At 52.5% G+C, this 27790-nt stretch overlaps 2 protein-coding genes across 10 annotated transcripts; both read left to right on the forward strand.

Moving 5' to 3' along the window:
- Nucleotides 1-314: 314 nt before the first annotated feature.
- On the forward strand, nucleotides 315-14020 carry Usp19 (ubiquitin specific peptidase 19). 8 transcript variants are annotated; one of them, XM_048334798.1, is made up of 27 exons: nucleotides 315-448; nucleotides 2686-2945; nucleotides 3212-3250; nucleotides 3390-3518; nucleotides 3606-3739; nucleotides 3820-4122; nucleotides 4234-4456; nucleotides 4579-4735; nucleotides 4840-4911; nucleotides 5040-5155; nucleotides 5259-5479; nucleotides 5563-5758; nucleotides 5846-5979; nucleotides 6118-6276; nucleotides 6361-6471; nucleotides 7330-7440; nucleotides 7527-7628; nucleotides 8883-9023; nucleotides 9112-9230; nucleotides 9656-9793; nucleotides 9891-10207; nucleotides 10329-10439; nucleotides 10535-10751; nucleotides 10835-10987; nucleotides 11306-11466; nucleotides 11550-11728; nucleotides 13522-14020. In XM_048334798.1, exons 2-27 carry the CDS (start codon nucleotides 2822-2824, stop codon nucleotides 13636-13638), a joined length of 3984 nt encoding a protein of 1327 aa, XP_048190755.1. In that variant the 5' UTR covers nucleotides 315-448; nucleotides 2686-2821; the 3' UTR covers nucleotides 13639-14020. The 8 variants fall into 8 exon arrangements, with proteins under 8 accessions (XP_048190755.1, XP_048190757.1, XP_048190756.1 ...); XM_048334800.1 differs by having other exon boundaries at nucleotides 5265-5479; XM_048334799.1 differs by having other exon boundaries at nucleotides 4234-4450.
- Nucleotides 14021-17815: 3795 nt separating this feature from the next.
- On the forward strand, nucleotides 17816-26946 carry Qars1 (glutaminyl-tRNA synthetase 1). 2 transcript variants are annotated; one of them, XM_048334820.1, is made up of 24 exons: nucleotides 17816-17972; nucleotides 18085-18232; nucleotides 18599-18708; nucleotides 18865-18940; nucleotides 19144-19208; nucleotides 19721-19774; nucleotides 19901-19958; nucleotides 20143-20214; nucleotides 20335-20420; nucleotides 20814-20900; nucleotides 22389-22488; nucleotides 22605-22683; nucleotides 22766-22874; nucleotides 22977-23107; nucleotides 23198-23290; nucleotides 23478-23615; nucleotides 24433-24520; nucleotides 24615-24758; nucleotides 24846-24950; nucleotides 25084-25176; nucleotides 25302-25429; nucleotides 25530-25596; nucleotides 25825-25950; nucleotides 26805-26946. In XM_048334820.1, exons 1-24 carry the CDS (start codon nucleotides 17856-17858, stop codon nucleotides 26853-26855), a joined length of 2325 nt encoding a protein of 774 aa, XP_048190777.1. In that variant the 5' UTR covers nucleotides 17816-17855; the 3' UTR covers nucleotides 26856-26946. The 2 variants fall into 2 exon arrangements, with proteins under 2 accessions (XP_048190777.1, XP_048190778.1); XM_048334821.1 differs by lacking the exons at nucleotides 17816-17972; nucleotides 18085-18232; nucleotides 18599-18708 and having other exon boundaries at nucleotides 19122-19208.
- The last annotated feature ends 844 nt before the right edge of the window (nucleotides 26947-27790 follow it).

Raw genomic sequence — 27790 nt, forward strand, 5'->3', positions numbered from 1 at the left:
GTCTGGAATGTGTGTGCGTGTGTGTGTGCGCGTGCGCGTGTGTCTCTCTGCTTCAAGAGCTGGCTGGCCATCCTAGCCACAGTCAACCATCATGGTGCCGGCGAAGGCGGCAGCACCGGAAGTGCTCCTCTCGGGCTTGGCCCCGCCCCGGGGCTGCCCATCACCGCGAGCCCGCTCCCACCGGAAGTGCGTCACCAGCCTAGCGCTCGGCCTCCCCTCAGCCGTAACTAGAAGTGGAAACAAAACAAGCGGCGGCGGCGGCGGCGGCCACAGCGGTAGCGGCCACAGCGGCAGCGGCGGCGGCGGCGGCGGCGGCGGCGGTGCGGGGGACGGGCAGGGGGAGGGGGGGGAGGGGCGCGCCGGAACCGGAACCGACCTGACGCCGGAACCGGAATCGTGAGCGGGGTTGCCAGGGCCCGGAGAGGGCTGGCGGCGGCGGTCTCGCTCGGTGAGTGGGGCAGGCCGCGATTCGCCGGTTTGGCCTCCGCGGGAAGGCCAGCGGGGTGCTGGCTCAGGGCGGCCGCTTTCAAGGTCACGGGCGACACCCCAACCGCGACACCCCAAGTACCGCGTCGTGCCGGGCCCACAAATGCCGAACGGAGCCGTTATGCTCCGCCCGCGGCCGGCCTTCCTCAGAGAGGACTTCAGCGGCGTGCGACCGGGGGGCAGCTTCCCGGAGGAGAGGCGGTGGCTGCGCCCGGGGCTTCGCAGGCCGGCGCTGGGCAAACCACCCGGCCTCCGAAGTCAGCTGTGCTTGGTCTGTGGTAACTGCGCAGCCTCTCTTCTGGCCGGCTCCAGTTTCTAGTCACCCCCTTTCCTCGCTTCGACGTCCCTGGAGCATCGGAGGGGGCGCCGGGACGGGGGTGGTGCGGGGGGCGGGGAGCGTGGGTGGAGGAAAGGATGGGGAGGAGGAACGCCATCTATGGGGTCTGGTTGTGTCAAGGTGGGTGTTCGCCCCCTCAGTTTTGAACTGGCAAGCCTTTCGCCAGTACCCCACCTCTGACCTGGAGAAGGATATGTTATCTCCCTTGTAGAAGGAGAAACAAAACCAATCCTCCCTCCCTGCCCCCATGAGAACGTAAGTCTAGCCATTATCCGACTTAGCTGCACAAGCCAGGCTTGAGGCAATCAGGGATCCTATCTAGATCCATGGTGCGCCCCTCACCCTCCTCGTCAAGATTTTGTTTTGACAACTTCATTTTGGACGGAGAAACAGCTCAGAATCCACTAGCCCCAAGCCCTGTGAGAAACTTAGGTAAGAAGGTATCTGTGACTCAGAGCTGGTAAAGGATTTGGGAAGGAAGGTCGTGATGTCTGTTCCAATCTCAAGCTGGATTCCCACCATCCTACCTTAAAAGTGCCTCTTTGTATCTTGGAATAGAGAGAGGACCCAAGTGGTAGTAGGTACCCTAGGAGCACGCTCATGTAATCATAGCCTTATGGGACCAGCTCCAACAGGAGCTGGCAAGGAGGCAGATGGATATCTTAGCACCAAGGACCTTTTCCTGACAGTTACAACACCTGTTAGGCCTTGTTTTGGGCCACAAGAGCCTGGTCCTCTTAATGTTTGATGGTCTCCGCCTTTGCTGCCTTCCTCCTCCTCCTCCTCCTCCTCCTCCTCCTCCTCCTCCTCCTCCTCCTCCTCCTCCTCCTCCTCCTCCTCCTCCTCCTCTTCTTTCTCCTCCTCCTCCTCCTCTTCTTTCTCCTCCTCCTCCTCCTCTTATTCTTCCTCCTCCTCCTCCTCCTCTTCCTCCTCCTCCTCCTCCTCCTCTTACTCCTCCTGCTCTTATTCTTTCTCCTCCTCCTCCTCCTCCTCCTCCTCCTCTTATTCCTCCTCCTCCTCCTCCCCATTCACCTTCTCCTCCTCCTTGCACTTTCTGGTGGTGACTAAGCAGCCAGCGAGAGTGAAAGAAAAGGGAGCTCCCTACTCAGAGCGTCAGCCCTGTGGGCTGGAGCTATGGCTTCTGTCCAGAAGAGGATCCTGGTCCCAGGCCATGACTGATTTGACCTGGCACCTCCTCAAGGAGGCCTCCAGCATTGTGGGTCTCTTGTGGCAGGTATCTCTGAGGCTTGGCTACTTGCAGTTTTTATTCCCTCTGTAGAAGAGCCTAAGTGGCTTACACCTGTAGTACTAGCTACTCAGGCTAAGATCTGCAAATCGAATTTCAAAGCCAGCCCAAGGCAGTCACATCCAAAATAAGAGATTTTTTTTTTTTAACCTATCATGGGGCTTGAACTTAGGGCCTGGATGCCTGGGTGTTGTCCCTTTGTTTTTTTGCACTCAAGGTTGACACTCCACTAATTGAGCCACAGTTCTACTTCCAGCATTTGGGTAGTTAATCGAAGAGTCTAATGGATTTTTCTGCCAGGAAATGCCTGTAATCCTGCTAGTACCATATGAGCCACCAGTGCCTGGCCTGAGAGACATACCATCAAGTAGCCAGCAAAAAGCTGGAAATGGAGGTGTGGCTCAAGTGGTAGATGACCAGCCTTGAGCAAAAAAGTAAGAGCTTGAAGCCTCCTCTATAAGCCCCAGTATTGGCACACAAAAAAGAATAGCCTGACTTTCCAGGGTTACTTCAGATACTGCCCTGTAGTGTTAGGAGTTTTCTTGATTGCTAAGTCCTGTAGTTAAGGAGCAAGTTGTAGGGCCTTGACAGTGATTACTGATTATTTTTTCATTAGGCTGTTGGTTCCTTGCTAGAGAATTTGGCCACAAAGAATTGCCAAGATAGCTGGGCCAGGAAGAAAGCGCCGCAGCCCTGACCCAGACGCTGTTGCCGACTCTGGGGCACTCTGGCTGTCAACCAAGCGGCTCAAGATGTCTGGCGGGGCTAGTGCCACAGGCTCAAGGAGAGGGCCACCAGGACTAGAGGAGGCCACTAGTAAGAAGAAGCAGAAGGATCGAGCAAACCAGGAGAGCAAGGATGGAGACCCTCGGAGAGGTGGGAGCGATATTCCCAGGATGCTCATGCATTTTTCTCCATGCAGTGTGCATGCAAATAGGGGGTTTGAAGATGACTTTTATTATCCCTTTTGTCTTGGTCTGATATTGAGAGGAGTCATGGTAACCTCAATAGAATCTCAGCTTTGAGCCTGGGGTACATGGCTGAAATGCTGAGACAATGGCGATTTTGGAATGGTGGTGTTTTAGATACTGACACCCCTCCCTCCTCCATCATTGCCTCCTTGTTCTTTGCTTTGTTGTCAGGATCAATGCCCACTCCTCGAGAGGAGCAGACCAAAGAGGGTGAGTAATGGATGTGGAATTTTGAGTGCCAAAGGAAGGGAGATGAGCAGTAGGGCCGTACGGCTGGGTTTCTTGGCTGTATGAATCCCGACCAACTGCTTGTGGAGACCCTTCTGATCCCTTTGCCACTCCTTTCCAGAGTTGTTGCTTGACTGGAGGCAGAGTGCAGACGAGGTGATTGTTAAGCTACGAGTGGGAGCAGGTCCCGTGAGGCTAGAGGAGGTAGATGCCGCTTTCACTGACACAGACTGTGTGGTGAAGCTTCCAGGTGCGTCCATCTGTCCTGAGCACAGCAGCACGTCTTAAAGTCTTTGCTATCTGCCACCGAAGCTCACTGCTTCCACTCTCTCTCCAGATGGTCGTCATTGGGGTGGTGTTTTCTTTGCTGAAATAGAAAGTTCTTGCGCCAAAGTGCAAGCCCGCAAGGGTGGCTTTCTACAGTTAGCACTACCCAAAAAGGTTCCTCTTCTCACATGGCCCTCTCTCCTGGTAAGTCTTAAGTGCAGGGTTGGGTGGTGACCCCGAGCCCAGGGTCCTAGGCAGGAGCTAACTGTTGGCGTGTTTGACAGAAGAAACCTCGAGGGACCCAGGAGCTGGTCCTGGGGCTGCGGTGCCAGGAGAATGGGCAGGAATTGTCTCCCATTTCCCTGGAGCCAGGCCCTGAACCCCGCCGGGCTAAGCAAGAAGCCCGAAATCAGAAGCGGGCTCAGGGCCGTGGTGAGGTAGGCCTAGGGGCTGGCCCTGGGGCCCAAGCAGGGCCCAGCGCCAAGAGGGCTGTGCATCTCCGCAGAGGGCCAGAGGGAGAAGGGTCCAGGGATGGCCCTGGACCCCGGGGCGATGCCCCCTCCTTCCTGGCTGACCCAGCCACTCAGGTGAGAGTTGGTTGCCTGTTTGGGTATTAGGAAAGGGGAGGGACATGGACTAAAGTTGGGGGCCACTGTCATATCCCATACTGATTATGCCCACAATGTCACTATGACCAGGTTGAGGCTGAGGAACAGCTCCGTGTACCACCACTGAACCCCCAAACTTGTCTTCTTGGCTCAGAGAAGAACTTAGCCCTTTTGGCAGGAGAGAAGGCAGTGTCTCCCAGGAATGACCCAGTCTCTCCAGCCATGGCCCGGAATAGAGACCCAGGGAAAGCTGACCAGATCAAAGAGGAGATGGCAGTAGCAGCAGAGGCTTCGGCCTTGGTGGATGGTAAAGGTGGGGTTGGGCGTGGCCCGGCAGAGCCTAGGTTGGGTTACAGGGTTGGTGGGTAAGTAGGAAGTAGTAGAGAGGCAGAATGGAACCCATCATGGGAGGCACTAAGCTCTGTCTCAATGCAGACCCTGAGTCCATGGTCAACCTGGCATTTGTCAAGAATGACTCCTATGAGAAAGGGCCCGATTCAGTGGTGGTGCATGTGTACGTGAAGGAGATCCGCAGGGATACGTCTCGAGTACTTTTCCGGGAACAGGACTTCACGCTCATCTTCCAGACCAGGTGGGTGGAGTGGAGCCTGAGGGTCAATGGTGTGCCTCCTGTGGAATTGCATATATATATCATGTTCTTCTTTTTGTCCTTCCTGCCCTGCTCTGCTTCTGCAGGGACGGCAACTTCCTGAAGCTGCATCAGGGCTGCGGGCCCCATACCATCTTCCGTTGGCAGGTGAAGCTCAGGTGGGTGGTTCCCAGCCCCTCCGCTGTGCCTGTCCCACCTGAGGCTCTTTATCTCTTCTCTCCGGTCTGTCTGGCCTGACACCTGTTCTACCTACGTCTTTGACCTCAGCCATTTCCCCTCCCCACAGGAACCTGATTGAGCCGGAGCAATGCACTTTCTGTTACACGGCCTCTCGTATAGACATCTGCCTCCGTAAGCGGCAGAGTCAGCGTTGGGGGGGCCTGGAGGCCCCAGCTACACGAGGTCTGCATACGAGCTCCCTTCATTGCCCCACTCTGTGTGATCAGGAATCCCACCTGCTGCCACATGCTGCTAACCACCAGCCCCCTCATTCCCCCTTTTTAAGGTGCAGTGGGTGGTGCAAAGGTTGCCGTGCCGACAGGTCCAACTCCTCTGGATACCACCCCTCCAGGAGGTGCCCCCCACCCCCTGACAAGCCAAGAGGAAGCCCGGGCTGTGGAGAAGGATAAGCCTAAGGCTCGATCTGAGGACACAGGGCTGGATGGTGTGGCGGCCCGTACCCCCTTGGAACATGTAGCCCCAAAGTCAGAGCCACACCTGGCTTCGGTGAGGAGCTTGGGCGAGGATCAGATAAGAGTGTAGGTCAGAAGCCTCGGGGCTCCTCTCATGCTGCCTCTATTCCCACACAGCCCAAGCCCACATGTATGGTGCCTCCGATGCCCCACAGTCCTGTGAGTGGGGACAGCGTGGAGGAGGAGGAGGAAGAAGAGAAGAAGGTGTGCCTGCCTGGCTTCACTGGCCTTGTGAATTTAGGCAACACCTGCTTCATGAACAGCGTGATTCAGTCTCTGTCAAACACTCGCGAGCTCCGCGACTTCTTCCATGGTGAGGGCAGGGGCCCTGAGTGTAGGGCATGGGAAGAAGGGATGTCTTTGCCCCTCATACCTTTCCTTGCTTGGCTACTGGTTTTAGATCGATCCTTTGAAGCTGAGATCAACTACAACAACCCGTTGGGGACTGGCGGACGTCTGGCCATTGGCTTTGCAGTGCTGCTACGGGCCTTGTGGAAGGGCACTCACCATGCCTTTCAGCCTTCCAAGTTAAAGGTGACCTATGGCTGCTCCTGCCCTTGGCTAAGGGGCAGCTGGGTGGGTAGGTGGGGTACCAGGGGGAGGCTTAACCAATGGAGTGCACAGCAGATGGATGGTAAGGTTTCTCATTCACCTTTTGATCCCTGAACCCAGGCTATTGTGGCGAGCAAGGCCAGCCAGTTCACAGGCTATGCACAGCACGATGCCCAGGAGTTCATGGCTTTCCTCCTGGATGGGTTGCATGAGGATCTGAACCGAATCCAGAACAAGCCCTACACCGAGACCGTGGACTCGGATGGGCGGCCTGATGAGGTCAGCATGAGGACATGGGGGAGAGATGTCTTTTTTCCCCCCCAGCCTCTAGGCCTCCTTGGTCCTCATCACTCTCCCCCTCAGGTGGTGGCTGAGGAAGCATGGCAGCGGCACAAGATGAGGAATGACTCCTTCATTGTGGACCTCTTTCAGGGCCAGTATAAGTCGAAGCTGGTGTGCCCTGTGTGTGCCAAGGTATGGTGGGGTCCCCTAGGAAGAAGAACCTCCCCCTCCTGCAGTTAGCTAGCCTGGTCAGATGAAATTTAGAAGCAGCATTTTCAGGTACTGTGGGATAAAATTGGACCAAAGAAGTTGGCTGCTCCCTTATGGGCTGAACAGTAGTCAGGCAGCAGTGGCTTTTCTGTTTTTTGTTTTTTTTTTTGTTTTTTTTGGCCAGTCCTGGGGCTTGGACTCAGGGCCTGAGCACTGTCCCTGGCTTCTTTTTGCTCAAGGCTAGCACCCTACCACTTGAGCCACAGCGCCACTTCTGGCCATTTTCTATATATGTGGTACTGGGGAATTGAACCCAGGGCCTCATGTATACGAGACAAGCACTCTTGCCACTAGGCCATATCCCCAGCCCCCAGCAATGGCTTTTCTGACTGATAGCAAAATGATGCTTGGCCTGAGCCTGGCGGCTGAGATCTGAGCTGTGGCTCCAGTGGTAGAGCACTAGCTTTGAGCAGAAATGCTCATGGCCAGTACTGAGCCCCAGGACTGGCACCAAAAAAAAAAAAAAAAATGCTTGAGTGTAAAGGTATGTACGATATAGGGGAAGGCGGTCAGTACTGTGGGTAAGATTGGAAAGGCATATCAGATGCGAGAGAAATAGAATTGGGAATGGAGCTAAATTGCTAGAAAATAAGATCTGTGTCAGAATAGAGGATTGTTATCTCCGGGTAGGCCCTCATGCTCCATCTAGTGTTCTTGGCCTAATGGTTTAGTGATTGATTTGGAGCATTCTGAGAGCCATCAGAGGGCCTGGAGTAGGCTTTCTGAGCAAACACATCTTGTTCTGGTGTGACCACCCTGGTGACACTTGTGCCTCCACAGGTCTCCATCACTTTTGACCCATTTCTTTATCTGCCGGTGCCTTTGCCACAAAAGCAAAAGGTTCTCCCCGTCTTTTATTTTGCCCGAGAGCCCCACAGCAAGCCCATCAAGGTGAGGAGCAAGTCCCTGTGCTCTGGGCTATTCCTGAGAACCTGGCTCTCCTCTACTCCAATAACTATACCCTTCTGTTACCACAGTTCCTGGTAAGCGTAAGCAAGGAGAACTCCAGTGCGAGTGAAGTTTTGGATTCTCTGTCTCAGAGTGTCCACGTGAAGCCTGAGAACTTGCGTCTGGCTGAGGTTTGTGTCCTTCCCCAGGCTCTGGTGAATGTGTGTGTACTGACACAAGAGTGGGAAGTCATTTAGTATGTGGAAGTACAGACAAGTATGCCTGCTTTGTTGCCTGTGCCTGTATTGATATGATGCCTGAATGGCGTTATAAATATCCACATTGGCCCCTGGCAGAAAAAATGGTTCCCTAGCCCTGGATAGACTGATAGGTGTAGTTGTTGGCATCTGTACATATATATATGACAGCAAAAACAGAGGGAGTGTGCTCTTCTTTTTTCTTTCTGATCCTGGGGCTTGAACCAGGTCTCTGCACTGTCCCTGAGCTCCTACTCAAGGCTAGTGTTCTACCACTTTGAGACATAGGGTCACTTCTGGCTTTCTCTGTGATTAATTGGATCAGAATCTCATGGACTTTCCTGTCTGGGCTGGCGTTGAACTACCATCTTCAGATCTCAGCCTCCTGAGTAGCTAGGATGACAGGCGTGAGCCACCAACACTTGGCTACTATTCTCTTTTTGAGGCATTTTTGGAGCCAGGCATTGGGCTATGCAACAGAGATGCCTTAGTCTCCACTTCTCATCAGGCTTTACTCTTTTTGGTGGTAGGAACTGACTGCCTTACCTTCTTTAGATAAGGATCTTAAGACTATCCCATCATTTGCTGTAGTTACCCCTCCATCTTCCTATTCTCTCATTTTATTCCATGTTTATTTGCTAGCCCTCCCTGAAAGCTCCTAGTATTTAGTGGTGCCATTTGTCTCAGACAATTAAGGAAGAGGGCTGGCGCTGGTGGTTCATGCCTGTAATCCTATCTTCTCAGGAGGCTGAGATCAGAGGATCACAGTTCAAAGCCAGCCCCAGCAGGAAAGTGTGAGACTCATCTCGAATGAACCACCAGACAACCAGAAGTGGCACTGTGGCTAAAAGCGGTAGAGCACTAGCCTTGAGAAAAAATAGCTCAAAGTCAGCACCCAGGCCCCAAGTTCAAGCCCCATGGCTGACCCCCTAAAATTAGGGAAAATGCTCTTTAATGTGACCCCTCTGTGATAATATGTTGTAGTCCTATACATTCCTTTATCATTCAGACAGCCTGATATATCTCATACAATTGGGCATTGAGATGGGTGCTTATGCAGGTACATTCTCTTTTGGCCCTCAAACCCTGTTTCTGGCGCCATAGACCCAAGGCAAGGTCTAGCTTTTCTTGTGTTTTGTGATCCGGAGGGCTTATGCTCGCGTGGGTCCATGTGCTCTTTGTTCCCAGGTAATTAAGAATCGTTTCCATCGTATGTTTCTGCCCTCCCACTCTCTGGACACCGTGTCCCCATCTGACGTGCTCTTCTGCTTTGAGCTGCTATCCCCAGAACTGGCCAAGGAGCGGGTAGTGGTGCTAGAGGTGCAACAGGTGAGTGGGAGCCAACCTGATGCCACAGCCCCCTGGTGGGGAGGGTTCCCTCCTACCTGGCCTTGCTGAGCCAGACGACCCACCCTAGCGCCCCCAGGTACTCAGCGTCCCCATCTCCAAGTGTGCAGCCTGCCAGAGGAAGCAGCAGTCAGAGGATGAAAAACTGAAGCGCTGTACCCGGTGCTACCGTGTGGGCTACTGCAACCAGTGAGGATCCCCATGGCTTCCCTCTCCCTTTTTCACCTTCCCCTTGCTACTCCCTCTTCACAACAGCACATGTGATTTTTTTGTTGCCAGTCCTGGGGCTTGAACTCAGGGCCTGGGCACTGTCCCTGGCTTCTTTTCACTCAAGGCTAGCACCCTACCACTTGAGCCACAGCGCCACTTCCCACTTTTTCTGTGTATGTGGTACTGAGGAATTGAACCCAGGGCTTCATGCATGCAAGGCAAGCACTCTACCACTAAGCCATATTCCCAGCCCCCAGCACATGTGTTTTAAGCTCTTTTACTCTACTGTGCCAGGCTGTGGGGGAGGCAGGGCTGATATACCTAGTTCCCAGGGTCTTAGACTTGTCCCCACTATGTAGTCAGAGGAAATGAGGCTAAGCCTCTCTTCTTTCCCTTCCCTCCAGAATCTGCCAAAAAACTCACTGGCCTGACCATAAGGGTCTCTGCCGCCCTGAAAATATTGGCTACCCCTTCCTGGTCAGCGTACCTGCCTCGCGCCTCACTTATGCCCGTCTCGCTCAGCTGCTAGAAGGTTATGCCCGGTAAGTGCCCAGCAGCAGGGCCAGGGTGTGATAGACGAGAGCAGAGGTGACGAATGGGTTGGTCACCGCTCGCTTCTTGCCTTGTTTGCTTTTCCAGATACTCAGTGAGTGTATTCCAGCCACCTTTTCAGCCTGGCCGCATGGCCTTGGAGTCCCAGAACTCTGGCTGCAGCTCATTGCTCTCTACTAGTTCCCTGGAGGCTGGGGACAGTGAGAGGGACCCCATTCAGCCCCCTGAGCTCCAGCTAGTGACCCCTGTGGATGAAGGGGACACAGGGCTTCTTCCCCGGGTGTGGGCAGCCCCTGATCGAGGCCCCATGCCTAGCACCAGTGGAATTGCGTCCGAGATGCTGGCCAGTGGGCCTAATGAAGGTGACACCTTACCTCCCTGTGAGAGGGTGTCCCGGCCTGAAGGTAAGATGTGGTGAAAGGCTCTGGGTGGGAGCTGGGAGTGGGAAGTAGGGAAGTTGGTCAGAGGTCCTTTTTTTTAACCCTGGTTTTACAGAGGAGTTCTGATCCTCATGTTTTCTCATAGCTGCTGTGCCTGGGTACCAACACCCTAGCGAAGCCATGAATGCCCACACACCCCAGTTTTTCATCTATAAAATTGATGCATCTAACCGGGAGCAACGGCTTGAGGACAAAGGTGTCTGAGGCCGTGGGTGGATGGGAGGAGCCATGAGGTGGGTGGGCTGGCGGCTTTCCCACAAGTAAGTCACAGTTGTTCCCTCTCATTTCCAGGAGAAACCCCACTGGAGCTGGGTGATGACTGTAGCCTGGCTTTGGTGTGGCGGAATAACGAACGCCTCCAGGAGTTTGTCTTGGTAGCCTCCAAAGAACTGGAATGTGCCGAGGACCCGGGCTCTGCTGGGGAGGCTGCCCGTGCTGGTCACTTCACCCTGGACCAGTGCCTCAACCTCTTCACTCGGCCAGAGGTGCTGGCACCCGAGGAAGCCTGGTGAGGAAAGGCTGAAGGTAGGCAGTGGGGCAAGGTGGAAGGGCAACTTGCTTCATCCTGACCCCTCTTCTGTCCCCTACCAGGTACTGTCCACAGTGCAAACAGCACCGGGAGGCCTCCAAACAGCTGTTGCTATGGCGTCTGCCCAATGTGCTCATCGTGCAGCTCAAGCGCTTCTCCTTCCGTAGTTTCATCTGGCGTGACAAGATCAATGACTTGGTGGAGTTCCCTGTTCGGTAAGAAGTAGACCATGAACTGGGTACCTGTGGCTCACGCCTACAATCCTAGCTACTTAAGAGGCTGAAGATCACAGTACAAAGCCAGCCTGGGCAGGAAAGTTCATGAGACTCTTCTCTCCCATTAACCACCAGAAATCTGGAAGTGGTGCTGTGGCTCAAATGGTAGAGCACTAGCCCTGAGCTCTTCAGCTCAGGCGCAGAGTTCAAGCCCCCCAACTGACCAGAAACACAAGGGGACCCTGGTATCCGTGGACAGGGCCAGGGCATTGGGACGGAAGGGCACCTGCTGACTGTCTCACCTGTCCCTGACTCTAGGAACCTGGATCTGAGCAAGTTCTGTATTGGCCAGAAAGAGGAGCAACTGCCTAGCTACGACCTGTATGCTGTCATCAACCACTACGGAGGCATGATTGGCGGCCACTATACTGCCTGTGCACGCCTGCCCAATGACCGCAGCAGCCAGCGCAGTGACGTGGGTGAGGGCACACACAGCCAGCAGGACAGTTGGTAGGGGTGGTGGTGGAAGCTATGTTCACACTCTTCCCACCTTGCTATATAGGCTGGCGCTTGTTTGATGACAGCACGGTGACGACAGTAGACGAGAGCCAGGTGGTGACGCGTTATGCCTATGTACTCTTCTACCGCCGGCGGAACTCTCCTGTGGAGAGGCCCCCCATGGCAGGTCATTCTGAGCATCACCCAGACCTAGGCCCTGCAGCCGAGGCTGCTGCCAGCCAGGTGAGGCATGGGGAGGCTTTATAGACTAGTGGGGACCAACTCAAGATTGGGGGACAAGGCTGGGGACACAGGGTCTGGGGACACACGGGTCCCTAACATTACTGCTCCCTCAGAGCCATCTTGGTGCCCTAAGAATACTCTGCACAGGTGCGTGTACACCAAAACACTATCACTCATGTGCACAAAAGCTTGGGTCTTGCAGCTTCTCTGTACGATTAACATTCTCTACTTGACGTGTCTCAACTTTCCCCTACACCTTCCCCATATGCTAGCCTACAGACCCTCACTCGTGTTCCTGTGTACCCTTAGGCTAGGGCCTGGCAGAAGTGGCCACAGCTTTCTGTGGCAGTCGCACTCGGGGGTGAGTGACTATGCACACTGAGTTTAGGGACTTCTTCCTCTTTTATTGACATGATGTGAGGCTCATTTGGTAGCCCTAGTGCCATCACTTTTCTTGACTGCCTCTTTCTTTCTTTTTTTTTTTTTTTCTTGCCAGTCCTGGGGCTTGAACTCAGGGCCCGAGCACTGTCCCTGGCTTCTTTTTGCTCAAGGCTAGCACTCTGCCATTTGAGTCACAGCGCCACTTATGGCTGTTTATATATGTATATGTGGTGCTGAGGAATCGAACCCAGGGCCTCATGTAAACACTCTACCACTAGGTCATATTCCCATCCCCATGCCTGCCTCTTTCCATCCCCTCTGCATCTTGGATCCCTCTGAATCAGCCTCAGAGAGATCCCACAGTAGACAGTGGTCAGGATTTGGCTATTGGAGAGCCCTTGTGGCTTGTCACGGGGTTTGCAGGCCTGTCCTTCATGGCCAGTCCCCTCTGTGGAATGTCTAGGCTAAAAAACGATCCAGATGACCCTATACACACACACCTTTCCCCAGGGGAAGGTATACATGGATTGGTACAATGTCTCGAGGCCAAAGGCTGCCAGGATTCTCACACACCGATGATCTCAGTCCAGGCAACCTTGAAATTAGCCACTTGTCCACCTTCCTGCTGTGTGACCTGTAATGCAAGGGCTTAGCTCCAGTCATCCAGGGCAGGACAGCTGTGTCTAGGGGGTCTCAGGGACACTGGGACCTCCCCAACGCCCGGGTGCTGATGGCCATTTCCACATGCTGTAGGCTTCCCGGATTTGGCAGGAACTCGAGGCTGAGGAGGAGCTGGTGCCTGAGGGGCCTGGGACCCTGGGTCCCTGGGGGCCCCAAGACTGGGTGGGCCCTCCACCGCGTGGCCCTACCACACCAGATGAGGGCTGCCTCCGGTACTTTGTCCTGGGCACCGTGGCGGCCTTGGTAGCCCTTGTGCTCAACGTGTTCTATCCTCTGGTGTCCCAGAGTCGCTGGAGATGAGCTTACCTGCAGGCAGCTGCTATGAGCTGATCCACCTCCCCGCCTGCCAGGCCATGCTTGCCTTTGTGGTGGGGAAGGAACCACTCTGGGCTTTGGGCCTCGGTGTTTGCATGTGGTGTGAGAGTGTGGGGACTGTGGTCTCTGCAGGGGCAGAGCATCGAGGGTGGATACCCTTCCAGTTGTCTGTTCATTCCTCCTGCTGCTCTGACCCTTGGCCTAGGGCTGAGCCCAGCTGGAGATATTTCCTGTATTTAAAGTGTTAATAAAGTGAGACTATTCAGGTCCAATCTTGTCTCTCTGTCTCAATGCTGCTGCTATCTGCGCCTGCCTTGGGGCCCTCCCTTGGGTGCCAGGGCTCTGAACCAGCACCCCCGGGAAGCCAGGCAGCATGCTGGGCAGCCCCCAACCCCTGTCCTCATATTCTGTTGCAGGGACTAGGCCCTGGCCAGGCCCCCGAGGTGGCCCCCACGCGGACAGCCCCTGAACGCTTCGCCCCCCCTGTGGACCGCCCAGCCCCCACCTACAGCAACATGGAGGAGGTCGATTAGCAGGTCCCTGGCTGATGGAGGGACTGGGTTTTGGGGTTTCCCTACAGAGGGCCATCTCTTTGTTACTTCTTCTCTAACCCAGGAGACGTTGGCTCCATCAGTGGGAAGTTGGGGGGGTACGATTTGGGGGTGGGGACCTCACAAGTTGTTATCCTTTAGCTTGGTCCCCTGACCAATAGGTCTTGTCTTCTCCAGCTGCCTCCAGTGCTGCGTAATTTGATTCTCAGTTGTATCTTCAATTCTTTCTGACTCGCATTATAAACGTTATAATTTTATTCTAAAAATTGTAATTTTTTTTGCATTTTGGAAGTGATTGCTGCTGTTTAAATATATTTTAAAAAATAAATAATAAATAAGCAGACTTAGTGACTGATCCACCACATATCACTTTACCTTCCTCTCCATCCTCTATATCTAGTGTTTGAGTATCTCTGTGTTAAAGGCCTTGAGAGTCTTCAGTCTGAGGGCAAATGGCAGAGTCACACAGTTCATTCCTTGGGGTCAGGATGCCCGTGGTGTCATCAGCTCTCTGGAGCCTGCCTGCCATCCCTGTTACCTCCCTGGTTTGGGGTACTACACAAAGGCAGTAGTAGGAGGTTGGTATTCCTATGAAGAACTTAGGGGATTCACAGGATTCACCTTTCCTCCCTTCTCTGGAACCGTAGGCATGGGGGTGAGAGGTTCAGGCCCTGGAGTAGCCTGGGGCTGGCAGCAGATTGGGGAGGACTTGATAGGGGATAAGGAGGTGCCCAGAAGATCCTCCTCTTTCCTGTACTCCAGTGTTTCTTTGCTATAGTTGGACCACTATCTGCATTCCTCAAGAGAGAAGAGACCAGGAGGAAAACTGCTGTGGGTAAGACACTATTCTGAAAAGAAGACCCAAGCTAACGTTAACCTGACTTCTCATTGAAGGGAAGGTGCTAGGTCCTGAAACTGGTTGCTGGCAGGTGCTCTGGGCCATTCACTCCGGTCTGCAGGCTCACAACCTGTATTCATGTAAGAAGCCTCCCTATGGATAGGCTGTTTCCTCTACTTTCCAATGGTTTGCTAGTAACGTGGGCATCTTTAGGTAACCCCGTGATCAGTGTTAACTTGTTCTAGTTAGGGACAGCACCATGGAGGCCATGAAGAATTGTTGGCTGGGGAGATGGGCTTGAACTGGGTTGTGGAATCTGGCAGAAATGGTGGACATACTGACTTACGTGGCTGGTGCTGGCAGCTGCAACTCTGCTGGAGGGCCTGCTAGGGATGTGCTGTAACAGGACAGGGCTGAGTCTTTTGCATATGTAGCTCCCCCTCCCCACTTGGATTTTAGTGGAGATAAGAATCTCATGGATCTACCTGTCTGGGCTGGCTTCCAACTGCCATCCTCAGATCTCATGCTCCTGAGTAGGAGGATTACAGGTGTGATCCACCACTGGTGCCCGGCTTATGCAGTCCTCTTAATGCTAAGCCCATAACCTTGTACCCTTCTGTGGCTGTCTGAGGCTGCTAGGATGGTGGCCTTCTGCTGCCCTGTTAGCCTATGCCATAGGGATTTGTCTGTGAGTCTGACTGTGGGGCCGCACCCCATGCCATAAAGGATCTTATGGAGTTGGGTGTCCATCAGTGGTTCACAACTATAATCCTAGCTACTCAGAAGGCTGAGACCTGAAGATCTCAGTTCAAAGCCAGCCTGGGAGAAAAGTCCATGAGACTCTTCAGTTAACCCTCAAAAAGCTGATATTAGAACTGTGGCTCAGGTGGTAGAGCAAAAAGCTAAGGGACAGCCAGCTGAGTTCAAACCCCAGTATACACACACATGCCTTAAGTGGCTTTTTTCCTTGGTCATTTTCCTAGAAGCAATGCCAGGGAGGGGTGCCTACAGCTAGGCTGAGTCTGTACTAAAAACTTTTGCTCTATGCCAGTCATATAGCTCCAGAGATTTTCCAGTCATCTACTGTTAACCTGCTACCACCATTTGTGACTTGCTTGATGGCCCTCATGGAGCTCTAGGACCCACGAGGGAACCACGAAAGGGAGTGTAGGCTTTGAGCCTACAAATGGTAAAACCATTTGCCAGGCCTGCAGGATTTGATGATGGTGATCATGCTTCAATGAATCCTTGAGTGGGCACCAGGTCCTGATAGATCAGTGGCAGTAGCGCAATAGCAATCACCCTGTATTGCTTTCTCTGCTCATCATGGGTACATTGTGTTGGGCTAGGCCGCTGTAGCTACAGGAATTGGCATAGGACTATAAAAGCTGTGGGTCTGCTTCTTGGTACCGATACTACCATTACTCTGCATTTCCTATTCCTACACCTGGCCTTTATAATCCAGTCCATTCTAGGATTGGGCATCTGGCTGGGACTATGGGCCAAGGACTATGGAGAGGTAGGAAGCCCCAGAACACAGGATTGGATCTGGATACTCAATGCAGCATTTGGCTCTGGACAGAACCTAGCTAGCATGTATTCATATGTGAGATTAGGTGTAAACCCCATTTGAAACTTGGGTTATTGTTGGAATGTGAGCACAAAGCAGGATGTATAGGATGTGGCTTATGGCCTAATCAGACTCCGGTCCTTGAAGATAAGTATGGATGACATCAAAACCTTCTCAATGGCTGGACACTTGTGGCTCAAGCCTTGTAATCCTTGCTACTCAGGAGGCTCAGATCTGAGGATCAAAGTTCAAACCAACTCCAGGCAGTGAAGTCTCCATGAGGCTCCTAATCTCCAATTAACCACTCAAAAACAGGAAGTGATGCTGTGGTAGATCAGGGACAGTGCCTAGGCCCTGAATTCAAGCCCCACGACCACAAAAACCCAAACCCAAACCAATTCCAGAGCCTGAGTTCCAGTCCAATGTTTGATAGTTCCTCACCATCTTACCACCTTCTACTGAAGAGCACTGTTCTGTTAGCCTGTCTATTCTAGAAGTTCAGAGAAACTTAGGGGAGACATTTAAATACAAGAACCATAATGATGACTACCTCTTCTCTATCCCAACCTTAAAGTTCTAATTTGCTCCCCTCCTTTCCCCTCTTTTTTTATTTTTATTTTTTGCCAGTCCTGGGCCTTGAACTCAGGGCCTGAGCACTGTCCCTGGCTTCTTTTTGCTCAAGGCTAGCACTCTGCCACTTGAGCCACAGCACCACTTCTGGCTGTTTTCTGTATATGTGGTGCTGGGGAATCAAACCCATGTATACAAGGCAAGCACTCTTGCCCACTAGGCCATATCCCCAGCCCCTCCCCTCTTTTTTTTTTTTTTTTTGCCAGTCCTGGGGCTTGAACTCAGGGCCTGAGCACTGTCCTGAGCTGCTTCTTTTTGCTCAAGGCAATGTCACAGTGACATTTCTGGCCTTTTCTATATATGTGGTGCTGAGGAATGGAACCCAGGGATTAATGTATGCAAGGCAAGCACTCTGACCACTGAGCCACATTCTCAGCCCCAAGATTTTATTTTATTTCTTGACATAAGTTATCACTGTTATCCAGGCTGGTCTCCACAATTAACCATCCTCCTGCTTCAGCCTGCGGGGCGTGGGGAGGGGGGCGGGAGGCGGGAGGAATACCTGGGATTAACAGGCACAATGCAGCAGAGGTTTGGAATGAGATTTGAAAGAAAAGAAAAAAAAAAACACCAATTTCTGTGAGGTCCCTCTGGGGCTCAAACTCTTCCTTTCTGGTGACCGAGCTTGTCCCGGTGAGCACCTAAGGAGGGCTGGATGTAAGTATGTGGTTCCTGGAGATCTCGCCAAGGGATTCAGTTCGCTTCCCGGTTTCCATGACAACCCAGAAGCTCTGACGTAAAAAAAAGCGCGACGGGGTTTAAACTTGCTGCCCCCACCCATCCACCCCAAACTGCATAGAGTCGGGTTCCGCGAGTTCAACGAGAAAAGGCGAGGAGCAAAAGGCTACATCCGCGTCCTCGCCTGCCTAATTACGGTTAATATTTTCCCCTCTACGCCCGAGATAAACCTATCGCCCCGGAGAACCTATCCCTTTAATGGTCCGGGACCGCGACGACGAAGACGTAAGAACAGGACCGAGGCGAGCTGGTCCGGCGGCTCCGTCCCTTAAATAGTGCCGGCCAGCTGAGGGTCCCGCCCTCTCCAGCCGAGCTCGACTGCTATTGGCTTTCCCTGAAGGCTTCGTTTTCTTATTGGCCAGCGGACGAATCTCGTTGGTGCAGGTTCAGTCAGGGGTTCTTTCCGCTTCCGGTATCCCTGCCATGGCGGTCCCTGACTCCCTCACGCTCTTCACGGGCCTCGGCCTGAGCGAAAACAAGGCTCGAGAGACGCTCAAGAACACGGCTCTGAGCACGCAGCTGCGGGAGGCGGCCACCCAGGTGAGTGCACCCCTGCCCGGGCCCTGGATGCTGGTTCTACCCCCCTCCAAAGCAGCCATGGGACCAGATCCAGATGGCGACCTGCGCCCCTCCCCAACCCCTTTGACTTCAGGCACATCAGACTTTGGGCTCTACCATCGACAAGGCTACCGGGACGCTACTGTATGGCTTGGCTTCCCGACTCAAGGATTCTCAGCGTCTTTCTTTTCTCGTGAACTACATAGCCAGTAAGAAGATCCACACAGAATTGCAATTGAGCGGTAAGACCTCTGTCTATATTGCCACCAGTTCCACCTTCAATCCTTCCCCTTCAGCCAAGACTTCCGTCTGATTTTTTTTTCTCCCTACCAAGTCCTTTAGTTTCTTTCTGAACACGCTTAGTTCTGGATAAGCACTCGGGGGGAGGTGCTGGGGAGAGGGGGGTGGCCTCTGGAGACTGCTAATAAGGTCACTGTTGAGGCGTCTCCCCCTCTGTATCCATGCCTCTTCCTACGGCTTTGGGGCTCCTAGTCAGTGGGCTTAATCTCCCTGGAGGCCAAACAACTTGAAGTTTGATTGGATTAAGATACTCTCCACCCACCTTTTGGAGTTGAGATGCCTTAAACTCATTGCCTCTCCTTTCTTAGCTGCCCTTGAGTATGTACGAAGTCATCCTCTGGACCCCATCGACACTGTGGACTTTGAGCAGGAATGTGGTGTGGGTGTCATAGTGACCCCAGAGCAGATCGAGGAGGCTGTAAGTATTTTTCCCGGCATTAGGTGCCTCCCTAGTTCTGGTCCTGGAAAAGAGTGGTTCAGCTACTTTATCTAGGGAGACTTGGGGTGAGGGTGTGGGGTCCCTAGAATGTGTCTGATGGGACTCTTTTGAACCATATGTTTTGACTTTCCACAGGTGGAGGTCACCATAAATAAGCACCGGTCCCAGCTCCTAGCAGAGCGTTACCGTTTCAACATGGGCTTACTGATGGGTGAGCAGAGTCTGGGGAAAGAAGTTATGTTGTTCTCATTGGTCTTGAGTGAGAGTGAATTGGGGATTGAGCAGACACACCTTAAAAGTATACTGTCTGGGTGTCGGCTTAGATTCCTGTGGTCAGCTAGGACCTTCCCTTGGGGAGGAGGGGAAGGAGTGTCCTTTTTTGCCTTTTGCAGCTTCTTGTGCCCATGCTCGCAGGAGAGGCCCGAGCTGCGCTCAAGTGGGCAGATGGCAAAATGATCAAGAATGAAGTAGACATGCAGGTGGGCACCTCCCTGAGCTGAAGCTGACAAAGACATTGGCATGAGCCAGGGATAAAGGGGGAGGAGCATCTGTTCTAATGGAAGATGGTGGAGCCCATTGCAGAGGAGTCAACGCCTGATTTGCACTGTAGGCTCTTCCTAATTTGTGGCCAATCATTTTCCTCTGACTTTCACTAGGGTCATCTCCCAAACGGGGATGATGTGGCCTTTACCTCAGGATAGAATCACAGGAGAATAATGGCTGAGGTAGATTGCTTGTCTTGATGTTAGAACCACAGTTCTCTGCAAAGGGTAGTCCTTGTTACTTGGGTACAATGTGGATCCTTAGGAAGGAGAAAGCATTTGATGTCAGCAGCATGAGGAATTGAGATAGAATGAGCTAGGTGGGTTATTCCAGGTCGTGCTGATAGACAGGCCACAAAGTACTTGACTGAGTGAGTGGGTAGGGCCAATCAGGGGAATCCTTGAAGGAGGAGAGTCCTATTCCTCCCCTGACTCTTGTCTCTGCTTAGGTCCTCCACCTTTTAGGTCCCAAGGTGGAGGCTGATTTGGAGAAGAAACCCAAGGTGAGGCTGGGCATTACCCAATGTTCTTGGTGGTGAGGCGGGGCAGGATGAGACTTCAAACTGGGAAATGCAATGGCTGATCTTGTCCAGAAGAGATTCTGGTGCACTTTCAATGTTTCTCTTTAGGTGGCAAAGACAAGGCCAGAAGAAACTGACCGGAGGAAAGCAAAAGATGTGGAGAATGGTGAGAAACCTAAGGCTCCTGTTGGCAATCAGCTCTGGACTAATGGGGATTCCCTTTGAAAGGGGCCTTACAGCATAATTTCCTAAGGTCCTTTGCTTACTTAACACCTTGCATTCTGTTCTTTGAGCTGGATATGGGGTAGTTAAATCCAGACGGTAAGTTTTTCTCGGTTTCTTTCCTAAAGGGGAGGCTGTTGGCCAGACCCTGTCTCTGATGGAACAGCTCCGAGGGGAGGCCCTTAAGTTCCACAAGCCTGGTGAGTGGATATGTTGTGGAGGACTGATTTCATGGCACCGATTCCTGTAGTCAGCACTCTGGGGTCAAGGACTTGGGCCACAACCTGGCCTCACTTTGGGTTTTGTCCTGATGTTGGCAGGTGAGAACTATAAGACCCCAGGTTATGTGACCACTCCACACACCATGGATCTACTGAAGCAGCACCTGGAGATCACTGGAGGGCAGGTGTGTGGGAATGTGGTCAGACAAGCTAGCATCCTGAAGTACTTAAACAACTGAGTCAGCTCCCTACTGACATACCTTACTCGTGACTGTGGCCTCTCCGGGAGGGGGGCATCTGTTTCTTTTTTTTTTTTTTTTTTTTGCCAGTCCTGGGCCTTGGACTCAGGGCCTGAGCACTGTCCCTGGCTTCTTCCCGCTCAAGGCTAGCACTCTGCCGCTTGAGCCACAGCGCCGCTTCTGGCCGTTTTCTGTATATGTGGTGCTGGGGAATCGAACCTAGGGCCTCGTGTATCCGAGGCAGGCACTCTTGCCACTAGGCTATATCCCCAGCCCCATCTGTTTCTTTAAGACAGTCTGGCTGACATTATTTCTCTGTGGCCCATGCCATGATCTCAGGTACGTACCCGGTTCCCCCCAGAACCCAATGGAATCCTGCATATTGGACATGCGAAAGCCATCAATTTCAACTTTGGTTATGCTAAGGTGAGTATTCCACGATCCTGGCAAGCAAGATGACTATTGGCTACTGCCATAACTGATACTAGAAAGGTATCCTTGCCTCTGATAATGTTCCTAATAGGCGGGTGGAGGCCATAGGGGGAACCACACAGATATGGTCAGTACCTACAAATACATTGGACTGGGAAAAAACTCCGGAAACCCTGGAAAGGTCATGCTATCTGTTCCAAATTGGCTTCGTGTGGATGTTGATGTGCTGGTACTGTGGCTTGAACTCAGGGCCTGAGTGCTGTCTGCTGAGCTTTTTTGCTCTACTACTTAAGCCACAGCTCCACTTTCTGGCTTTTCTGGTAGTTAATTGGCACTACCCAGCTTTGTTTTTTGTTTTTGAGACAGACTCTTGCTGTTTATTGCAGGCTGGCCTCCAACTCATTACTGTGTAGTCTGATCCTTCCAAATGCTGGGATTACAGGTGTGAACCACCCTCCTGGCTCATTTGGGGAATTTAGGTACAAGAAGAGAAGAGATGTTCTTGGGCTGGGAATGTGGCTTAATGGTAGAGTGTTGGTCTAGCATGCATGAAGCCCTGGGTTCGATTCCTCAGTACCACATAAACTGAAAAGGCCAGAAGTGGTGCTGTGGCTTAGTTGGTAGAGTGCTAGCCTTGAGAAAAAGAAGCCAGGGACAGTGCCCAGGCCCTGAGTTCAAGGCCCAGGACTGGTTAAAAAAAAAAAAAAGACGGCATTTCAAGTACAACTTGTGGGTGAGAACAGCAAGGATAAACAGGGAGATAGGGCTGGGAATATGGCCTAGTGGCAAGAGTGATCACCTCGTATACATGAAGCCCTGGGTTCAATTCCCCAGCACCACATATACAGAAAAACGGCCAGAAGTGGCGCTGTGGCTCAAGTGGCAGAGTGCTATCCTTGAGCAAAAAGAAGCCAGGGACAGTGCTCAGGCCCTGAGTTCAAGCCCCAGGACTGACCAAAAAAAAAAAAAAAAAATCTGGGAGAGAGTGAGGGAAGAAGGGGTGACATTGTCCAGAAAGAAATGTACTCATTTGCCTAACTTAGGTAACTGTAACCCCTCTGCATATCACCTTTATAATAAAAGAAAAAAAAATGCCTGGGGGCCAGTTGCTCACACTTATAATCCTAGCTACTCAGGAGGCTGAGATTTGAGGATCATGATTTAAAGCCAGTCCAGTTAGGAAAGGCTGTGAGACTCTTATTTATCATTAAGGCCCAGGACTGGGCCTTAATGGAAGAGCCCAGTCTGGAAGAGCCAGAAGTGGCGCAGTGGCTCTAATGGTAGAGTGCTAGCTTTAAGCACAAAGAGGCTCGGGGACATTGCCCAGGCCCTGAGTTCAAGCCCTAGGACTAGCAAAAAAAAACAATTTTTTTTTTTTTTTAACATTCTTGACACAAAAGAGCTCTAAGGTTTCAGCTTGATGAGCTAGACAGTAGGGACTGATAGTTATGTAGGAACTCACAGATATGCCAACTCTTCTAGGCCAACAATGGTATCTGTTTTCTGCGCTTCGATGACACCAACCCCGAGAAGGAGGAAGCAAAGTTCTTCACTGCTATCTCTGACATGGTTACCTGGCTGGGTAGGAACTAGACGGCTGTCTGGGCAGGGGCCTGGGGGGCAGTGGCCTCTCCTTGGATGATAGCATTGAGCGTTTTGTTGCTGATCGTTTATACTGTGTGTGTCCTGTGGTCCCAGGGTACACCCCTTACAAAGTGACATATGCTTCTGACTATTTTGATCAGCTGTATGCCTGGGCTGTGGAGCTCATTCACAGGTAAGATCAGAGTCATGGTATTGAACCACACAGGAGGCAGGTCAGGGACAGGCTGAGAGCACTGATACTCTTTTCCCCACAGGGGTCAGGCGTATGTGTGCCACCAGCGAGGGGAAGAACTCAAAGGCCACAACCCTCTTCCTTCCCCCTGGAGGGACCGACCCATTGAGGAGTCACTGCTGCTCTTTGAGGTGGGATCCCGGAAGGGCAGCTGGGTTGGGGTGGGCTAATGTACTGGGGATGAGGTTTCCCCTGTTCTGAAAACCAGCCTGAACTCTTGCCCCACCCCCCAGGCCATGCGCAAGGGCAAGTTTTCCGAGGGTGAGGCCACACTTCGGATGAAGCTGGTGATGGAGGATGGCAAGATGGATCCTGTAGCTTATCGCGTCAAATACACCCCACATCACCGCACAGGGGACAAATGGTGGGTATGGACCCAGGGGTGGGCCAAGCGGGGCTGTGGAGCTAGGGCAGAGGAGTTAAGATTGGGGGGCCCACCGCCTGTACCCCACAGGTGCATCTACCCCACCTACGACTACACACACTGCCTCTGTGACTCCATTGAACACATCACCCACTCACTCTGCACCAAGGAATTCCAGGCCCGGTGAGAGACGTGTGTGTGTGTGTGTGTGTGTGTGTGTGTGTGTGTGTGGGTGGGTGTGTGTGTGCGCGCGTGCATGCGTGCGTGTCTGTGTCTGTGTCTATGGGGTGTGGGTAGGGCCAGTCCTTCCTATATAGCCTGTGCCTGGTCTCAGAGATAGCCAGTTCTAACTCCTCTTCCACCACCCAAGACGATCTTCCTACTTCTGGCTATGCAACGCGCTGGACGTCTACTGCCCTGTTCAGTGGGAATATGGCCGTCTCAACCTCCATTATGCTGTTGTTTCTAAGAGGAAGATTCTCCAGCTCGTAGCAACTGGTGCTGTGCGGTACGTGTGGCTGGCAGGCTCTCCATAGGCTTCCAATAATCGCGTGTACTAGCCGAGTGGCTCATGTCTGTAATCCTAACTACTCAAGAGGCTCAGATCTGATGATCATAGTTTGAAGCTAGCCCAGGCAGGAAAGTTCATGAGGCTCTTAGATTCAGCTAACTACCAAAAAGGTAGTAGTGGAGATGTGGCTCACTGGTAGAGTACTAGCCTTGAGCATAATAAGCTAAAAGACAGCTGGGCACTGGTGACTCACGCCTGTCATCCTAGCTACTCAGGGGGGCTGAGATCTGAGGATCATGGTTCAAAGGTAGCTTGGGCAGGCAGGTCCGCAAGACTTCTCTCCAATGAACCACTCAAAAACCAGAAGTGGTACAGTGGCTCAAAATGGTAGAGCACCAGCCTTAAAGAGCTCAGGGACAGTGCCCCAGGCCCTGAATTCAAGCCTCACCACCACCACCAGCAACAACTAAGCTAGAAGACAGCACACAGGCCTTGAGTCCAAGCCCTGGTTTTGGCAGACATACAAAAACAATCTAGTAGTATGTCTTATCCAGGTCTTTCACAGCATTTCCTTCCCCCTTCCCTCCCTCCCCCCCCCTCCCCCCCCCCCCCGTCCTTGAACTTGAAGCCTGGGTACTGTTCCTGAGCTTCTTTTGCTCAAGGCTAGTACTCTACCACTTTAGCCAGAGCGCCACTTCTGGCTTTTTCTGTATATGTGGTGCTGAGGACTCGAACCCAGGGCTTCATGCGTGCTAGGCAAGCACTCTACCACTAGGCCACATTCCCAGCCCTTACATCCCCTCTTTGTCCACAGGGACTGGGACGATCCTCGGCTCTTCACACTCACAGCTCTGCGGCGGCGGGGCTTTCCACCCGAGGCCATCAACAACTTCTGTGCCCGGGTATTTATAGCCCCTGGGGTCCGGGTGCCTACATAGGAAGTTGTGTGGTGTCGTTGTGATTGCAGTTATGCATGCCAACCTTTTTTCCTGCCAGGTGGGGGTAACAGTGGCTCAGACCACAATGGAGCCCCATCTTCTGGAAGCCTGTGTGCGCGAAGTGCTCAATGACACAGCCCCACGAGCCATGGCCGTGCTAGAGCCCCTAAAAGTGGTCATCACCAACTTCCCTGCTGTCCAGGTGGGCCTACCCCCCTTGTGTGTCAATGGGGGTGTGGATGTATGTGTCTGGGCATGGGGCTCAAGGTATGTGTCTCCTGTTCTATAGCCCTTGAACATCCAAGTGCCCAACTTCCCAGCTGATGAGACCAAAGGCTTCCACCAGGTTCCTTTTGCACCTACTGTCTTCATTGAGAGGACTGACTTCAAGGAGGTAAATGGAGGACAGAAGGTCCCGTTTGCTGCTGTGTCTGGTCCCAGCGTCCTTTCATTCCCTCATCCCTGCTATCAGTCCACCTCCTTCCCACTTGACTGCCTCTTGTGTCCCTTCTACTTTCTACCTCTAGGAGCCAGAACCAGGCTATAAGCGGCTAACTTGGGGCCAGCCCGTGGGCCTGAGACATACTGGCTATGTCATTGAGCTGCAGCATGTGGTCAAGGTGAGAGGCAACTACCACCTTCCTGCTGCAGTGTCTGCTGGTGGGGGGGGAGATCATGATTTGTCATTCCTCACCATACTGATGGGTGGCTCCCCCAGTCCGATGGCAAGCTTCCCCACTTGCAGGGTGCCAGTGGCTGTGTGGAGTGCCTGGAGGTGACCTGCAGACGGGCTGATGCAGGAGAGAAGCCCAAGGCCTTTATTCACTGGGTGTCACAGCCTCTGCCGTGCGAGATTCGCCTGTATGAGCGATTGTGAGTGAACAGGAATGGAAGGGCAGATACAAGATGGGCGTTGCTTGCTATGGCTGCCTAGTTGGAAAATTTGATTTATTTTTTCCCACTCTGATTGTAGATTCCAGCACAAGAATCCTGAAGATCCTTCTGAAGTACCTGGTGGATTCTTAAGTGATGTGAACCCGGTGTGTGTGTGTGTGTGTGTGTGTGTGTGTGTGTGTGTGTGTGTGTGTGTGTGTGGGGTGTGTGTGTGTGTGTGTGTGTGTGTGTGTGTGTGTGTGTGTGTGTGTGTGTGTGTGTGTGTGTGTGTGTGTGTGTGTGTGTGTGTGTGTGTGTGTCTGTATTGGGGTATCCTGGGGGTGGGGGAGGGGGGCCTCCCTAGCTGCAGAGTTGCCTGAATTCCCTGCCTACAGGCATCGCTACAAGTGGTGAAGACCGCGTTAGTGGACTGCTCTGTGGCCCTGGCAAAGCCTTTTGACAAGTTCCAGTTTGAGCGCCTTGGGTACTTCTCTGTGGATCCAGATAGCTGCACAGGACAGGTGCTTGACTTAGTATTCCTAATCCTTTTCCTCTTACTGCAGCTGTAATGGTGGATGTTGTTTCCTGTGCTAAAGCATTCTGCTTACATCCCTTTAATCATCCCCAACCTCAGTGGGGAGGGGCACTCTATTGATAAGGGACTATGCACAAAGTTGTTTTTTTTGTTTTTCGTTTGTCCCAGAGTTTCTTTTGCTCATGGCTAGCACTCTACCATTTGAATCACAGTGCCAATTCTGGCTTTTTTCTGTTTACATGGTGCTAAGTAATTGAACCCAGGGCTTCATGGGTATTCTAGGCACGCACTCTACCACTAAGCCACATTCCCAGCCTTTGCCATTATATCCTAGACAATACAACTCAGGACCTGGGTACTGTCCCTGAGCTTTTGTGCTCAAGGCTAGCACTCTACCACTTTGAGACATAGCTCCATTTGTGGCTTTTTAGTAAAGATAAGAGTGAGTTTCACAGCCTCTCCTGCCTGGGCTGGCCTTGAACCTTGATTCTTAGGTTTCAGCCTCCTGAAGTAGCTAGGATTACAGGAATAAGCCACAGGCACCCAGCATAAATTTATTCTTTTATGTGAAGTTTTTCTTTTTTTTTTCTAATTCCTTATTTAAAGTCACAGTTTGAGAGCTAGGTCTTCTAGCTCTTGGTACCTGTTGAGGAGGGACTTAAAGAGAATTGTTTGGTGAATATTACCTACCTTAGGTCTTTGGTCTGGTTCTAGGTTGGTTGTCATTCTTTATAAAAACATTAAAAATACTCTATCAGCAAATATTGTGCAAGAGGAGTTTCATTGTAACAGTTCTATATATACATTTATACCCTCAACCTTTCTTCTTTTGCCCTCCAGCTTGTCTTCAATCGAACTGTCACACTGAAGGAGGACCCAGGAAAGGTGTGAACCTCGAAGTGATGTGGATCTACCTCACCCTGGAGATTGGGGGTGCCCTCCTCACCCTGTACTCCATGTCAATAAAGAATGGCTAAATCCCCTTGTGGTCTGTTTGTTGTGGGCCCTGGACTCACGCTGGGGGAGAAATGGGGGTGGCTTGTGCACATATTGATTAAACGGGCTTAGAACAGAAGGGCACTGACACCTTTGAAGTCACTGATGCATTTCTTGGTTCTCTAGAACAAGGGGCTTGGATGACGTTACTGTTCTCTGCACTTAGTCTGGAGGACTTGGGGGGCCTTGAAGGTGTTGATCCCCCTCCCCCCTTTAGCATAGAAAGATATAGGATCTTTGTGTCTTACCTCCATGTCTGCAGTCCTCCAGCAGATAATTGTCTAGTCTGTGTCAGGCACGGTGAGATGAGGTATATATACATGGTTATCTGTCGTGGCCTTTCAAGTTCATGCAGGGATTGGGAGAGGCCTCCTTGGAAGAGGATCCTGACCCATCATGGGTCAGACACTGGATTTACTCGCAGGAAATGACATCTGACATAACGGACAGTTTGCACAGGCAAGAGGAACACGGGGGAAGGCTCTCGAGGGGGGCGGGGGGGGGTCCTCCACCACACTGGTGCTGGTTCTCTCAGGTAGTGTGGGGCTGCAGGTGAGTGCCTGCAGCTTTAATGACTTCCACATTTTCCCTGTGTACAAACATCAGGCTGCCTGAGGCCCGCTTTAAGGTGGACCCGATTCTCACGAAGCCCAGCTCGGAAGGCCGCGGAGGGCGAACGTCCCAGATGTTGGGTCCTTCGGGGAGGTGAACGGTCCCGGCGGTTCCCGGGTGGGGCACAGCCGGGGGGAGGGAGATGTGACCCGGTGGAGGGGTTGTGGGGGCCACCTTAAGCACGAGGCCGAGCGGAGCCGGGCTCCGCCCCTCGCGAA

Source organism: Perognathus longimembris, chromosome 26 (assembly GCF_023159225.1).
Source record: "Perognathus longimembris pacificus isolate PPM17 chromosome 26, ASM2315922v1, whole genome shotgun sequence".
Taxonomy (NCBI): Eukaryota; Metazoa; Chordata; class Mammalia; order Rodentia; family Heteromyidae; genus Perognathus; species Perognathus longimembris.